This window comes from Mytilus edulis, chromosome 11 (genome assembly GCF_963676685.1).
Source record: "Mytilus edulis chromosome 11, xbMytEdul2.2, whole genome shotgun sequence".
NCBI classification, from domain to species: domain Eukaryota; kingdom Metazoa; phylum Mollusca; class Bivalvia; order Mytilida; family Mytilidae; genus Mytilus; species Mytilus edulis.
The window spans coordinates 52,408,705-52,427,194 of record NC_092354.1 but is presented as its reverse complement, the minus strand read 5'-3'; the positions used below and the strand labels follow the sequence as shown (position 1 = coordinate 52,427,194).

At 32.8% G+C, this 18,490-nt stretch overlaps 1 protein-coding gene across 1 annotated transcript; it reads right to left on the bottom strand.

Annotated features, from left to right (window-relative positions):
* Positions 1-294: 294 nt before the first annotated feature.
* On the bottom strand, positions 295-4,021 carry LOC139494368 (uncharacterized). The gene is made up of 3 exons (XM_071282533.1): positions 3,925-4,021; positions 1,974-2,288; positions 295-1,360 (listed from the first exon to the last, which is right to left on the bottom strand). The coding sequence occupies exons 1-3, from the start codon at positions 4,019-4,021 to the stop codon at positions 1,080-1,082; spliced, it is 693 nt and encodes a 230-aa protein (XP_071138634.1). The 3' UTR covers positions 295-1,079.
* Between the last annotated feature and the right edge of the window lie 14,469 nt (positions 4,022-18,490).

Here is an 18,490-nt window from a genome sequence, read left to right as displayed (position 1 = left end):
GGACATTCAAAGTCGATGAAAAACTGACAAAGCCATGGCAAAATAAAATGAAAAATGACGAAAGACAAACAACAGTCCACAAAACACAACAAAGAAAGCTCAAGACTGTCAGAGCAACAAGACCTCCTTCAAAAACAGGACTTTTTCAGTAGTATCCTTCTCCACATGTGGCACCCATCATGTTGCTCATGTATAGCCTCAGGTACAAAATCAGTGATATGTCTCATTCGCAACAAGGCCTCATGTAGTATAACAAAAACAAGACTTTGATATATAAATCTTTAATCAATAACAAATTAAAAAGGTAACAATCGATAACAACTGACTGTTGTAAAAAAGTATCACAAATTTAAAACAAAAATACTGTAAACCAAGTACTCTAAACATGTTAAAATAAATACAAATACATTGCTGTCTTGCAAAATTAGAATATACACTTTTTTTTTTAAATTGTCTTGTGCACAACATAAAACATCTAGTACAATTCCTTGTAAAGTATAATATTGTCTCTATTAGGTTAAAGTTCATACTCCGCTTTCAAACTTTAATAAACAAAAAGAACTAATCTTGTTATTACTATAACATTGATCTCTTAAATGAAACAGAGCACATTTAAAAGTCTTGTCTATATACTTTAAAAACAACTATAAACCAACACAAATCTAATCTCAGAAGATAGCTAATTTGACATCCTTGAAATTTTGTATCATGTAAATAAAAGATTTAGCATTTGACTCATCTTCTTTTGAAATAAAAGAAGTATGAATGTATTGCAATGTAGGGCATTTCACAAAACACTCGCGAAACTTCACAAAACTGAATTTCACTTGACAAGCATCCAAATTTTTTAAAGGCATATAACCCAAAATGCTTACAATTGAGTTTACAGACAAAGCTGTAAATGATAAATAAAGTTCTGTCAAATTTGAGAGATTTTTTAAATATTTCAACTCATCATCAATAATTTGGGTGTTTGAAATATCCAAAGATGGCAAGGTTACCAAGTTTTGCAAAAATGAAAAATCGAACAATGGGCTTTCACATAAATTGAGCCTTTTCAAATGGTAACCTCCTGCAAGTCATGATATGATTTGATTAAATTCTAGTTTTGTCATATCAAAAATTTGACTCCCTACTTCAAATGTATGTAGTTTTTCCACTGACATTGTTGATAATTTTAGAGTTTGCTTATCAATGACAAAACAATCTTCATTAAATGATACTTCAACAAACACTCCACAATTTCTCTCAATGATGTCATGCAATTTTTTATTGACTTTAGAAACAGTCATTAACAATTCAGTGACACTAATAAATTTTAAGACCCCTTTAATTAATTCTTCTGTTAAATCCATAAATCCTACAAAAGAGAATAAAAATCTCTGAACAGTTTGTAATTAAATACTACATGTATAAAAATGTATGGATACACAATGTATACACTTCACTCAAACATTATTTCTGTATTGTAAAAAAAAAACTAACTGTTAAGCATGATGTTGTTTTGTTGCTTTATCTTCTAAATGATGTAAATAAAAAAAAACAATGTTAACCCACTTATTTACACATGCAACAACCCTGATCACCTACATGTCGACTTATTTTTTAACAGCATTAATGAATTCTCTTAACAAGTCCGTTTTTTCATTATGCATTACTTTTCTTTCTTTCATATTTGAAGCCCTCTCCTCTTTCTGATTTCCTGTGTAATCTTTGAGAAATTCAACAATCTCAGTAGCTGCAGATTTTTTTTTTTTGATTGACGTACATGTGCCAGCTTTTTCAGTACTCTTTTTATTCTTATCATCTTCATCATCTGATATACCGGTACTACTTTCCAAAGAATCATCACTGCATTGCTTTCCTCTTGTTTGAAATAGATGTGCCCAAGGTTGATTTGGGTTTTATAACGGGATTACCTTGAAACAATTCACTCATTTCTTCCATATATGGACATGTTTTTCTGTCATTACCTGATTTTGAATTGTGGTCATTGATTTTCTTCAGGTTGGTAGTAAGAGTCTTCATCCTCCCTTGCACCTGCTCCCATGTAAACCGGAAACCATTTCCAGCCAATACTTTTGAAATATCCTCCCACATTCTCTTTTTAGTTTGCTTCCCTTTGTTTGTAAGAACTTCTCTTTGTTTCACCTCATTGATAAGAATCTTCGTTGCTGAATCGCTCCAAAAAGACGGTGAGTTGGATGGTGAGCATGATGATGAGGCTGAATCATCACGGGAATCACCAGTCTCTGTACATGTAGACTGTTGGGAGTTTAGGCCTACAACTAAAAATTATTTAAACATGTAAATAAAGGTCACCATTGGAAAAATGGGATTAGATATTGCATGTACATGTAGCTTCTTTACTTTAAGCTAAAATGGCTGTTTACACCTCAAAATTTACTGTGAGCACAGACAAACCTGTGCAGCTGGAAAAGTTTTAAGGCATGGCATGACCTACATGTAGATATATAAAATTCAAATGTATTTAATGTTTCAGAAAATTAAAAACTTAACTGGATTTTGCTGTGCACTTTTTTTGGTCCCTGCAGATATGAAGTTTAGACACAGTCATTTTAGCCTCAAGGTAAAGATGTTTATTTAAGAATTGAATGCTTCTTTTTTTAATTTTATTGGGAGTCAGTACAAGCGTTGACCGAAGCACATTTTGTATAAAGTGTGGAAGCGCTTCATATTAAAAATGTGCGCATGATCAACACTTTTACACCCTTATAAAATTATAAAAAGAAGCATTCAATTCTTATAATTACATTGTTATGCTACAACCATGAAATTAAGAGTTATATCAAGCTTTCTGGGTTTTTTTGTTTTTTTTTAATACATGTAAATGCATTGTTTTGACATTGTCAGGGATAGCACGTACAGTCATAGCTGCTGTATTTTATATGGAAATAAAATGTGATATGGGAGTGCCTCACGATTGTTTTCAGCCAATCAAAAATTACGAAATCTAATGAAACATACATGTAATGTCATTATGTATAAATATAATGTCTTTACTGTAGTAGTTGTTCAATTTATTTCCATTCATTTTGTTTAAGACATGGACCATACATCTTTTGGGTGGGGAGCATGGTTTTTTTCTCAGGATAAACAAATGTTTTTCGACATTCGTAAAAATACAAACTATATTTTTTAATAACATACAGGAACAATATTATTTTTTCCTAAGTTCAACGTTGTATTTTTACCCCTTTTTTAAAAAGAAAAAGAAACCACTTTTCCCACTTCCTTTCACCCTTTTGAAACAAACTATTTTCCAAGAAAATTTAGAATCAAATTATTTTTTTTAAAAGCCCATTGTTTTAATACCATTTGGTTCTTCTTAAAATTTTCTTACAACTCAGCACATATGAATTATTATATATTTTTTTAAACTTTATGATGACATTCCTATGAATTAATTATGATATTTATCATTTAGTGATTATTATAACCAAATTCAGTCATCTGTATATAATTATTTGTTTCCTTATGTTTTAAGGTGTACATAGTTGCTAAAACTATACCCTTTGGGTAGTGCTCCACAATTAATGGAGGAATATACAAGAAACTGAACTGAACTTCTTTACTTTTTGGGGGGAGGGTGGCATGCCAAGAGGTAAATTTGGCTTTTGAACCAATTATTAAACTTTGTTGGATATTGCATACATTTCTTTTGTTTAATAAGATAAAAAGAAACGATTGTGTACCATTAAATCAACCTGTCTACCATTTTTAATATGTTATATATATATACGTGCCATCAACGAGATCAGCTGAAATTCATATAAGGGCCGAAACATATAAAGGGGACGATTGAAAGTCAATGCTTGAGTAAAATATACATTTAAAGAATATGGGAAAATGCTTGAATATGATGCATTACACATTTGTGCATATTGTTATCGAATCATTTACCTGCACTGATACAAGAATGGCGTAAAAATTCGTCCATATTGCTGTAAAGAGATTTGCAAGATTCACACTGCAAATGCACGCTTTCTGTTTCGGCCATGGTGAATGAAGTTGTCACGTGGTCTCTCCACTTGCTACCTGGGTCTCGAAATGGAGAAGCGGTAGCTCTCCAGTAGACCAGCTGTTCCCAAACGAACTATCGCGGAGCGATCCAGTAGCGATCCTGCAGACCAAACAAATACGCCCCAGTATTGAACAGTCTGTCCACTTCCTCATCTGTAACTGGTTGGGCCTTGTTAGGTTTGTTGCCTTTTCCCATTTTTTTTAAATCCATGGTTTTAGCTGTCAGGACCCTTCGAGCTTGGTCAAAAATATCACCCTTTTTTATGGATGTTCCATAGTTATTTGCTCTTAAATAACGGTCGAAACTACTTATCATACCCTTGACTGATGTTGGCTCATACTCTGTACCACTTTTTGTGCGTACATTTATTAGAAATTTGCATATTATGCTATTCAATTCTCTGGGTTAGATAACACAGATGTCTCGTGTGTCATCTAATGCAGAATTCATAAACTCATTTAAAATGTTCATGTCGGAAACTGTTTTTCTGTTAGTGTTTTGATTTGTTTGTTCCTGACAAAAAATTTCAATATCATCATCATCTACCTTTGCATTAGCAAATCTTGTTGAGTTTTTAGATTTTTCATTCTGTTTTGATATGTTTGTGGTTTGAACTGTTTCAATTTCAGGTGCTTCATTTTCAATTTCAGGCTCTACATTTTCAATTTCAGGCTCTTCATTTTCAATTTCATTTTGTAGTATTTGAGCAAGAAGGAAATCTGATTCCAATTGTGAATTTCTAGGTTGTTGTAGAACATGGCTATTTAACAACGAATTTACAGTTGATTGCTGTGAATAGAAATTGGTGAATGGAGTCTGGGATTGACTTTCAATTATATCAAAGCGATATCTTGCTTCTGTTACTGTTTTGCCTGATTGAAGCTGAATATCATACAGAGGGAAATTGAAATTGGAAGTTGTGCCAGTTATAATGCCCTTTGCCCCGTTACATAACCGTACACGGGTCCCTTTCTTTATTTCTTCGTCCATGATAAGATTTATATTAGATAATGCAGACGATAAAGCAGACGAAAATCGCGAAAACCGGAAGTAAACAATCAGTTGTCAAGAAAAAAAGTAGTCCCGGCATGACCTGTTTCAGTCAATAATGACCTTATCAACGGCCAATGAAAATATTGGAAATTTACGAGATAAGCCAATCAAATTAACGTAATGTTGATATCACTTTTTCATATCACACTCCGTACGGTGTAATACGAAAAATATCTATTCACGTGGGAGTTAGATAACAGGCCCCAACCATAAGAGAAGACACATTTAACCATTTCATCTATTTCTTAAATGAACTAAAGTGTAGCACCATCATAAAAGTACATGTATGTATGTATATAACAATATAAAATTGAAAAACAATTAAAAACAGAGTCATACATAAAAGTATTTTGCATATTAAGACTTTTTAAACAAAAAGCTATAATGCATAAAAGTGATAATTTCACAGATCATCTTAAATCTATATGGTGAGAAATATAAATGGTAAGACATTTATCTTTAATGTAAGAAAAGTGAATCATAAAAATCTATACATAGTAGGTTTGCAAATGTACATAACATTCTTATTTAATCTAACAACATCAACACATCCAATCTTTGGACTTTTAAGTATCAGAATTTCAATGAATCCTTATTATTCACATATTTTAATTTCATCTTTTAACATATAATTCATATTTTAGGTATTTAAAAATAAGACATCAACTTTAATCATGCTATTAGAATTTGTTTCTATTTTTTTTTTGTCAAGTTTCTTTGAAATTTAAAGTTTTAGTTTTGTAACTTAGCAGATTTTTTTTTTTTTTTTTTTTAATCATTCACTGAACTTATAAAAGCCTAACATTAAATTGACACCTATTTTAGAACCCTGTACCAAATGTCATGAATGTATACAATTACCAATTGTAACACTCTTAATGGTTATATCACATATAGGCACAAATATTTTACTCCGCTTTTAACACCCTACCCTATACTAAAGAACCAATGAAAAGCTTTACCTTGTCTTATACAATCCAATGTAATACTTAAAAGTTCATATAAATTGGTCAACCATGGAAAATACGTCATCTTACAATGACGTCAAGTTCATTTCTACCTCACAACAAAAAAAAATCATGGCAAATGCACATTCACTTAAGGATACCTATCAGGGGCCTGTAATAGATAATGGACTACACATAGGTCCATGCATTCAATGCAAGAACAATCCTGATGAAAAAAAAAGCTTTTAATAACTTTTTACAAAGTATTGAATTTGTGGATGTTTTCTACTTATATGGGAGATGTGTTACAACAGTCTACCATATTATGGTTTATGAGAACAAGGACAAAATAGAAAGCCATTTATGGAAAATGGAGTTCAGGCTTCTAAAAGACTTACAAGCCATTAGCGAAGTTCAGTGGAACAAGTATCACACTGGTGAACGTATGGCTAATGCCATAAGAAGAACCCTACACAGGAGGTATATATATATTTACTATAATGAAATAATGCTTAACTCATTTTCTTTAAATTAAGTAAATTTTTAAAAGATACTATTTTGTTAAGATTGACTGCTAAAAAAAAATCAATTATTGAATGTCCCGAACAAAAGGAACTCATCATTTTTAATTTGACCTTGTTAATTATTACTAACTGAATTTTGAAAATATTATTTTTACACAAACATTGTATCTAAAAGCCATATCTATTTGGTGCGTTTCTCTGTCTTGTACCCCTCCTAAGCTGGTGTTGTACTGGTGGAAGTATAGGAAGTTGTCTATTGTCAGGTTGAGGTCTATTTTCCTGTTGTGGTCTATTTTCTGGTTGTGGTCTATTTTCATTCTGATTATGTAATAGTGGTATGACAACAGGTTGTAAAAAATTTAAAATTTTCCTAATATTGATTAAAATTCTGTTCAAAAGTTGAATGGTTGCCAAAATCAATACAGCTGCATATCCTGCATATTCTGAAAAAAAGTTTAATATTTTGATTGTTCCTCTATTTCCTATACATGTTTGCAAATTAAAGTTGATGGTCATGTTGATTTGTGAAAACATCAAAATGAATCTCTTCGGGGATGTGGCTTTCTGTTTCTTGATAAATTCTCGAACATTTCCTTGTCTTTAAACAATAAATAATCATGACCACCAAAATTACAGCAACTGAAATAAATAACATTTTATCTTAAAGAATAAAAAACTGCATGTTATTATTTTTCCAGTCTAAATTAATTAAAATGTGAAATGCTGTGTGAACAAAATGATCAGTTTAATTGTTTTAAATTTGAAATAGTCAATTTAGAGTTCCATCTAACTTACTGTTCAGTGTCAACCGCGGCTTTATGTTAAAGATCATACCCTGTCCTTTAATTGCTAACTATTTATACATTGTGACTTGGATGAAGAGTTATATCATACCACATCTTTTTATATATGCAATTCAATTTTTTACACTTTTGTAATCAAGTATCATTCATGTAATTATCACACAAATCTATTTCCCCTTGTTTGTGTGGATTTGAACCATAATTTAAGTTAGTTTAATGGTACATACCACATACAGCAGTCACACACGCATAAATCCATACAGGTATATCATCATTCTAAAAAAAAATTATTATAATGTTTAATTTACATTTTCAACCATGAAAACAACTTTAAACTATACATTAGATTTTATTATCCTACATCTTAAATCAAATTTGATAAAAAAAAAATCTTATTTATTAAATATTTTAACTCTCAGCAAAGAAATATTACAGACAAATACAACAATTCAACACCTACATTTGTACTTTTTATGTATTTTAAGTATACATATTTTTTATTCCATTCAGAAAGCAAGTCTTGGGAAAAATTGTTCAAAGCCAAAAAGGGGGTACAACAGGGGAGCTCTGTTGATGATTATTTGGTGGATTGGGTTTCACCGAGGGTGAATGAGCATGACTATGCCCAGGCATCCTTGTCTGCTCAACCTCAGTCTTTCTCTCCCCCACTGTCGACCTCAGACCATTATGTTGAGAAGGCTGAAGATGAAAATATGGAAAAAGAGACTGTGCTTTAATAAAGAAATATTTAGTATGTATTGCAACAATAAACTTTCATCCTATTTACAACAGAAAATGAAGAAGATAAATATTAATGTTTTTATTTACTAAATTAGAGATAAGGAGAATATAAAAGATAACAAATGTTAAATATTCCCATGAACACATATTTTATAGTTTTTTCTGATTTTATCCTGATCTTATTTAACCATAATTGTTTTCTCTTTAAAGTTTCACTAAATAATACAACTGTTTGTAATAATAGCTCTCATGTCATTTGAAAAAAAAGAGTTCTGTTTAGTCAATAAAATTAAACCAAGATTCGTAAAAGTATAATTCTACAAGTAGTTTTGATCTGTCTATTGATTGTTTTAAAAAACTTTAAATTTACTTCAAACTTCTACAGAGCTAATATACTAACTAAATAGCACCTATGACTATGTGCAAGATTGGGGAAAATACACTTACACATTCATTCATTCATTCGTTCCAACTATAATGATAGTCCTTTCATCAGCCTTTATGTTTTACACAAGGTGAGACCCCCCTGATCGACAATAAACTTGCTCACTGTATATTGTTCCGATAAATAAACAAATGTCTTCATGGTCATTCTTGTGAGACGAATTTCCTGTAGGTCTAGCGGACCGTCATAATAGTACAATCCTCTCCCGACAAAGGTACACATCAACTTTATAGGGTGGAAACTTATACTGCATGTTTCAGGGTTCATTTCATAAACCAAAACTAACAATTAATAGTGATAAACACACGAACGAGAACATATTGTTTTCAAGATTTTACAAATTGCATTGTGGGATATGTTTACATAAGATTAGAATGGGAACAGTCGCCCCATTATTGCCTCGCCATTTGGTCCGCAACAACCCGACCCGACCTTTAATTCTTATTTTCACCCGAAAAGTTTAAGTCAATTATGTTTAACATGTGAGATATTAATAAGATTTATTAGAATCAAAGCACACGGGTGTGACCACGAATCTGGATCATATATTGTTTTTCACATGTGATTTTTCAAATTGTATTCATGCACTATGTTTTGTCTTTATGTGTAGTTATCAATATATCAACAACAACAAAATTCGATATTAACTGATAATGATGTTTTAATTTATGTTTTAGTTTACTTTAATACCCCTCAACCTAAAAATCATGGTGTCATGATGTTTAAACATTTTTCAAGAACTATTCTAACAACACTTAAAATGAGTATATAAACTGTTTTTAGATTCTGTCAAAAATAATGATGTTATTGTAAGTTTTTATTGTTCAATTTGAGGTGAACTTTGAATAATAAATGAGGGGTTGAACCAGTTCACCTCGTGAGTATACTAAAATAGCACAACTACAATTCGGCTCTTCAAAGTAGTACTATAATAACTTTTGTTATATAAGAATCCAATCCTAATTATTTTAAGTGACACAACGAAAGCGAACAAATCGTTTATAAACTAGACACCTACTTCAACCCTCAGCTGTTGTGTGAACCAATACGCAATTTTTATCTTTTCAGGTGTTGAAAATTACAGGGGACCCTCTTAATGAAATTGTCATTGTAAGTCTTAATGTAATGTGCCACAACCATTTTCATTGGTGTGCATAGAAATTTTTATCAATAAACTGGAACGCACTGTGGCTTGGACTCATACCCAACATTTGAAACAATCATGGCACAACCCGTGACTTTTACTAAAAGATATAGGAATGATAAAATGGAGATGAGGACATCGTTTGGAAGAAACATGGCTTTGACCATGACTAAAACAAATGGATTGATTGATTGATTGATTGTTGGTTGCTTAACGTCCAGTGGCAAATATTTCATGCATATTCAGGACGAGAACAAGTTAACAATAAATACAATAGGTAGGTTGTTGTAATAGAGGCCATTTAGGATGATGGTCGGGGAAATTTGGACTGCCACTGGAAAATGAGGGTATATTGGATAGAGACTGAAATTTTGCCTTGCAACAGGCCACCTACGGACCCCTCAAAGAGTTGTTGCAAGGGTTCTTAACGTGCAAAGAGCGTGGCACTCTCTTTACACGAGGCATCGGATTTAACGTCCCCCTTCTGACCGGACGTGACTGCGAACTTGATACATCCCGCACAGCCAAGCGGACGCCCCACTTCGGCAAGCGTTTTACTGCCGGTCGGGAGAAGACCAAGTGACCATATTTCTATACCCCAGTCACCCTTGGGGGTTAAAACAAATGGATATTTCTACATCAACTTTTACAACAATAACCCACGGTGCAAAGGACATTGCCCTGCCCAATTGGTCTTGATGAATTGGGGGAGTTATGCTCTCTCGTGAGTATTCTAACTCAAGTAAAAGAAGAGTTTAAGGTAAATTTATGATTCTAAAAACAAAGTAAAATTTTGCACGTCTATTTTTTTTCTATTTCATTAATAGCTTTAATTAATCATAGGCTAATATAACTAAAACATTTTCTTTTCTACAGGAGGAAGATCAACAACACAGCGATAAACGGGAGACAGCTCCACCACAACCACCAACACAGCCATCAACACAGCCAACTCGACAACATCACAGAACTCTTGATGCGCCCCCATCAAAGAGATATTGGACGGAAGATTACGATCCAATGGACTATTTTTCTGAATTGAAGTAGTAAATTGACTGTGCTATAGAAGAACTCTATAACTGTAGTCTGTCACAGTTTAGTTTAGTTTAGTTTCTAAAGTGTATTCATTTAATTAAATTTGGATAAAATGTTGTTTTATGGTGTAAAATTTATGGGTAAGTTTCTTGCTTTCAGTTGATTTGTTGTTCTGGAAAACGATAAAAACGACATTTTCATGAGTAATATATTTATATACGTATAAAAAAGAAAATGTGGTGTAATTGGTCATGAGAAAACACTCCACAAGAGACTCAATAATTTGACAATGATAGGTTAACATACGGTCTTCAACAATAAGCAAAGCCCATACACTGTACTTTAACAATAAATATTACAAAATTTGTGAACGTTTGGTATTTTGTGATGTCCATATGCATAACTGGTAAATGAATTTTTCCAACAACGTTTGTCATCAAAGTTACACAGACCTGACTTCCGAACATTATTCATAAACAAGATGTCAATAAACAAGAATCAAATTCATTTCATTAATGGTAATTTTATTGTCAAATAGACATTGTTTGTATTGTACATGACGTAACTGTTTGTCAATGGCACATTTTGCAATTCCCTTTGCTGTGCGTTTTTCTTTTTGAATTGTTTCATCTTCTGCCACTACATCAAATATCAAACTGTACATTTTTGGACGCAGGGCTACAACCTCTTTTAATGGGAGACCTGAAAAATATAAACCTTACTGGCTTGCTTTCTTAGGTTTCGAGCAAATGTAAACATATAAATGTTTACCATTAATTTGTGATGTCTGAAATTTACATCCATGGTAAAATTTGATCTATACCCTTGGTTGTGTAGAGTCGTTCTGCAAAAATGTGAGTAGATTCTGTCTCTTATATACCACCGATGTCATTATGAAACAAATTTCAAAACTGCATTTTACCTGAAACCATTTTAGCAAAGAGACAGTTAGGCCCCCATCTCAAATGCTCGGTTTCTATGCAGTCGTCACAATCACAATGCTTCAATGTTACATTGCAGTAGAAGCATGTAACGCGATCACCAACAACGGTATAGAAAAAGCCATTATGAACAAGATCAATAGGTTTCTGTAACATCTGTTGAGGACAGTCTTCGAAAGATTGATCTCTGTCTATATAGTACATTTTAGTCGGGTGCCATGGCTTAAAGGTAAACAGATTAGAACAGAATACATCAGTTTCTATATCCATCTTGTTAATTCCGTGCAAAATGGGGAATTACAATAATGAATTCGATTCCACTTCGCTTGGGAAAATCTTTTATGATTTCAAAATATGTATTCCAGTCACCACAACCTATTTGCCACGGATGTCCGATGACCCGTCCTACCAACCAAGATGGCCGTCATAGTTAAAATAGAACATACGAGTAAAATGTAGATTTTGGTTTATATCTCTGAAACCATTGCATTTAGAGCACATCTGACATAGGGTGGTATTAATTATCAGGTCAAGATCTATCTGCCCTCAAGTATTCAGACAAATCGGCAACCTGTTGTTGGGTTGCTGTCCCCGAATTAAGTTTTATGGAAATTTTGCAGTTTTCGGTTATAATCTTGAATATTATTATAGATAGAGGTCGACTGTAAACGGCAGTTATATCTACAAATAAGTCAACATGACCAAAATTGAAAATCAATGATAGTATGCCTCTTGCAGTCTATCTTTAATAGTCATGGTATGGCTAAATCCCGTTTCCTTTGGTGTTGACCTCCCTTTTTTCAATGACTTTGACCTATTGCTTATTGGTGAAATTGACTGTCCACTATAAGTTAAGGACAGACTGGGGGAAAGCTGACTGGCTTGCAAAGCAGACAAGCACAGAGTGGAGGAATGCCTAGTGGCTTGCAACGTAGAAAAGGACAGACTGGACAAAAGCCTACTGGTTTCCAACGCAGATTTTTTTCTGAGTAGTTAAAAGACAAAACATATTTACATTTTCTTCATTTTCACAACTATGCATTTAAAAAACCCAAGGACCAATTGGCAAAGTGAAGCAGGATAAATCACCTCAGTCAAAACAAGTAAATCTGTAAGCAAAAGTATAGGATCAACAGGGTTTTTGAGTGCTGAAACTGAAAACATATCACACTGTTGAGCTAAATCATGATATGTGTGACGGCTGCCTCTTCGCCCCTATAGTTACCCAGGAAGCACTTGGATATTCCTTTAAAGTTTTCCCATTTGGAAAAACAATTTTGCACCGTCATTAAGGACTTGGCTTTGGGTCAAACATTTATTCATCTGAACTGGTATAGGTCCAATATTGAACTGGTTGGTTCTGGTTTTTTTTAGCTCACCTGGCCAAAAGGGCCAAGTGAACTTTTCCCATCACTTTACGTCCGTCGTCCGGCGTCGTCAACTTTTACAAAAATCTTCTCTGAAACTACAAGGCCACATTATACCAAACTTGGCCATAATCATCATTAGGGTATCTAGTTTAAAAAATGTGTCCGGTGGTCCGGCCAACCAACCAAGATGGCCGCCATGGTTAAACATAGAACATAAGGGTAAAATGCAGTTTTTGGCTTATAACTCAAAAACCAAAGCATATATAGAGTAATTCTGACATGGGATAAAATTGTTTATCAGGTCAAGATCTATCTGCCCTGAAATTTTCAGATGAATCGGACAACCCGTTGTTGGGTTCCTGCCCCTGAATTGGTAATTTTAAAGAAAATTTGGCACTTGTGGAATAGGTTGCTGAGCAGGCTGCACTTGTGGAATAGGTTGTTGAGCAGGCTGCACTTGTGGAATAGGTTGTAGAACTGGTTGTTCAGGAGGTGGTATATGAGCAACTTGCAGTTGTGGTATAAAATGACCGTGAGGTGGTGGTAAGGCTAGATTGTGTGGACGATTATACAATCGATGATCTGGTAAATTCCATATAAAATTGTCATTACTGATGCTAATACCACCTCAATATTTCCTAAAATAACATAGCTTGTTAATGTTCAGATATTTATATTTCGGTCATTTTTTCCATAGTTTTTTCTTGTTCGTTCAAAAATAATTTCTTCTGAGCCAGCATCAAAATTAATAGAGGTCCTTTTTTTCTCCAAATTAGAATGATGATAATGAATAATGTTACCACAACTGCAAAGCAAATAAAAAAAACTGTTATGAACGTTCATCATGAAACCCATAAAATGTTCTCATTGGCATAGCTTCATCCCCTTCCTCAATATCAATACCACCACCCGTTTTACAACAAATTAAACACCATCTTCCAAAGAAATATCCAATAAATCAAATTAAAACTGAAAAAAAAATTAATTGTTTTCAATTTCTTTCATTTCTATATCCTGTATACCTTTTGTACTATCATTTGTTTTTAATAAAGTGTATGAGCCTTCAAAATTTGTCTTATTCCTAAAGCAATTGCGAAGTTTATAAAGTAAACAAACACTTAGTAAAACTATTATCGAAGTCATAAATGTAATTGTTATCGCAATAACTTGAAATGTTTTTTTAAAAAAACTAGTAGGAGAGTAAGTTGTACCTGCTATAACAGATATTGTTGAGATAATCCAGGGAGTAGTATCAACATCCTGAAATAAAAATAAAGAAGAAATATAATCAATGCACAGAACATATCTATCAAAACATAAAGCAAGGTAGAATTAGAATCTACATTATAAATTATCTAAAGGTTAAACATTTTCCCTTCCATTATACATCCTCATTAAAAGGGAAAAAGTTAAAAGAGACAACAACCCATCCAAAACAAGAATGTGTCCACAGTACACGGATGCCCCACTCACACTATCATTTTCTATGTTTAAAGGACTGTGAAATTGGAATAAATTCTCTAATTTGGCATTAAATAAAGGCAACAGTAGTATACCGCTGTTCAAAACTCATAAATCCATGGACAAAAAACAAAATCGGGATAACAAACTAAAACCGAGGGAAACGCATTAAATATAAGAGGAGAACAACGACATAACACTAAAATGTAACACATATAGACAAAATCCCACGAGAATAACAAATATAACATATATATATAACATCAAAACTAAATACATGAATTTGGGATAGACAAGTACCGTGACACGTCTTATCGCAATGTGAATTTACACTCAAAAATAAGAGAAAACAAACGACACAACGTTATAATGTAATACACACAGAAACGAACTATAATATAACAATGACCATATTCCTGACTTGGTACAGGGCATTTTTAAAGGAAAAAATGGTGGGTTGAACCTGGTTTTGTGGCATGCCAAACCTCGCACTTTTATGGCCATGTGAAATATAACATCAAAATGACAACACAGGACTACAATATAAATAAATTGGAGAACACAATTGACAAAGAATCACACGAACAACAGCCAACAAAAGGCAACAAGTTCAAAATTTTAATACGCCAGAAGTGTATTTTGTCCACACAAGACCTATGTGTGACGCACAGATATAAAAGTTTGAAAGCCGAAACGAGTACAAAGTTGAACAGCATCGAGGACCAAAAGATCAAAAAGTTGTGCCAAAAACGGCAAGGGTTTTCTGTTAAGTTACCAGAAAATCCCTATAATTTAGAGTAATTTATACTTTTGCAAACAGTAAATTTAATAAAATGAATATTCAAAAGATGTACATGATAAAGCTGAAGTATTAACTAATTACAGGAAACAACTGAAATACATTTACATAACCAGACATTTGAAACACAAAAGTAGACACATCCGAATACGTTTAAACCTCTACGCCAAGTGACGTCCTATTTGAAACTGAAAAATGACGAAAAAATGACGTCATTTGAATTAGTAAAACAGAGCATCAAAAAATGAAAAATGACGTCACATAAGAATGAATAAGATAGAATTAGGATTAATTTAAGATTATGTATTTGAACTAAATACTGATATTGCATTTAATAACAAAGCACATTTTAATTCTTATTAATATAAAACTGAGGTAGCAATTAACTATATTATAAAACTATGTCAGGTTTGTTATGAATCTAACTTCAAACGTAAAATATCGTACTGATTACTTTGAACGAAATCAAATCTGATAAATGAAGGCGGTGATTAATTTTCTTTACCATAACACATAAATATAATAGAAAAGACGTCAACACATTTGACAAAATCCGATGAGAATTACAAATATAACATTAAACATTTAAACTAAATACATGAATTTGGGATGTATAAGTACCGTACCACGTCTTATAGTAATGCGAGTTCACACTCGGCAAAACAGTCACAATCGGGAATAAGTCACGTTTGGTAATTAAAAGATTAGACGACATTATGACAAAACACAATCTACCATGTGGTAAAAATGTCCTTAGCTAGTTTGGTCAACGAAACATCGTATGGATCCACCAAATCGTGATGGTGTCCATAAAATTAGAATGATCTTATCAAAGGGAACATGTATACTAAGTTTCAAGTTGATTGGACTTCTACTTTATCAAAAACTACCTTGACCAAAAACTTTAACCTGAAATTTGCACTATCATTTTCTATGTTCAGTGAACCGTAAAATTGGGGTCAAAACTCTAATTTGGCATTTAAATTAGAAAGATCATATCATAGGGCACATGTATACTAAGTTTCAAGTTGATTGGACTTCAACTTCATCAAAAACTACCTTGACCAAAAACTTTAACCTGAAGCCAAAAACTTTAACCTGAAATTTGCACTATCATTTTCTATGTTCAGTGAACCGTAAAATTGGGGTCAAAACTCTAATTTGGCATTTAAATTAGAAAGATCATATCATAGGGCACATGTATACTAAGTTTCAAGTTGATTGGACTTCAACTTCATCAAAAACTACCTTGACCAAAAACTTTAACCTGAAGCCAAAAACTTTAACCTGAAATTTGCACTATCATTTTCTATGTTCAGTGAACCGTAAAATTGGGGTCAAAACTCTAATTTGGCATTTAAATTAGAAAGATCATATCATAGGGCACATGTATACTAAGTTTCAAGTTGATTGGACTTCAACTTCATCAAAAACTACCTTGACCAAAAACTTTAACCTGAAGCCAAAAACTTTAACCTGAAATTTGCACTATCATTTTCTATCAGTGAACCGTAAAATTGGGGTCAAAACTCTAATTTGGCATTTAAATTAGAAAGATCATATCATAAGGAACATGTGTACTAAGTTTCAAGTTGATTGGACTTCAACTTCATCAAAAACTACCTTGACCAAAAACTTTAACCTGAAGCGGGACAGACGGACGAACGAACAGACGAACGAACGAACGAACAGACGGACGAACGGACGCACAGACCAGAAAACATAATGCCCCTCTACTATCGTAGGTGGGGCATAATAAAACAAGTGATCCTAGAATATAAACACACACATATATATACGTACATTTTCACTATCTATTCCTGTAGGCTCTGAGCTGACATTATGTTGTGGAGTGCTACCATACTGTTGAGAGCTATTAGCAGTCTTCATGGTAGTTTTCTCACTGGAATGACTGGATGGTTTGCTGATCTCGGTTGTCTGATCAGGTTTAGTGATCTCCTCATGATCATCAGTTGTCATCTCCACCACTGATACAAAAGTGTTGTCTCTCCCTGAACTGCTAGCTGTAGAGGGAAGAGGGGTGGACTGCAAACTTTGGTGCGCTGAGGTAGCTTCCACCTAAATTAGCAGAAAGACAAGAAATTAGACACTTGTTAACAATACATCAAATATTAGATAATAATGATAAAAAAAAAAAAAAAATATTATTATAATTCAGTATCAACATATAAAAGGATATTTCAGGTTTATTTCATAACATCTTTAGAATACAGGACCTGTTAGCTATTTCATGTTTATTTCAACAACTTTGATCTGTAAGGGGAGGATTTTTTAGGGGTGTCTATATTATGATGTAATATTTGGGTGACATAATCTGGTGTCTATATTATGATGTAATATTTGGGTGACATAATCTTATTTCTAAAAAAAAATTACTAACACAAGGTTTCCCGGCTACCCATATCTTCACATTCATAGGGGCCTTTATTTGCCCACATCTCCAGTCCTGTCCCCTGAGGGATGTTCAAAAATGATAGGTCAGTTAGGCGGTCCATTGTTAATTTCCTCACAGTACTTGGGCTCCCTTCCTCAAATATGTACATTCCGGCGCCTAAGAATTTGCAATTATATTCATTTGGAATATAACTAATAGGGTCTTCCCTAACATCACATGTTTTATCATTCAACATTTTAACTGTTGCATCTACATAAATAACATTAATCATAACACAGAACAGCATAACAAGGGACGTGAAGGAGGCCATTTTTTCAGTATATTATATAACTTTTACGTTGTTTACTTATTCACTATAGATTTTTTTTATATTTTACTAATATTTTAATATAACGAAAGTATAGCAAGTTTCTCTCTGCAATGTTAAAATAAAAAATAAATTACATTTGCTAATTATATAAAGTAGCGGAAATGGACGCACGATGCTTGGGAGGATAACTCTTTAAGTTTTCTTCAGTTTATTTTTCGTTTTTTTTTTATTATTCTACATTGGATTAAATACGAGAAATTGTATTTAAACATGTTTATTTACAAAACTTAAGATCAACTCTATCACCCCTTTAACTGCACATGTAATCTTCCGCTATAATAGCGAATTAGAAAACTGTATTTAAACGGAAAAAAAACAGAGCTCGAAATAAAAGCTAATTTTTCAGAATCTTTAATTGACTTTCAAGATATAAATTATTAAGTAACTATTTAAAAT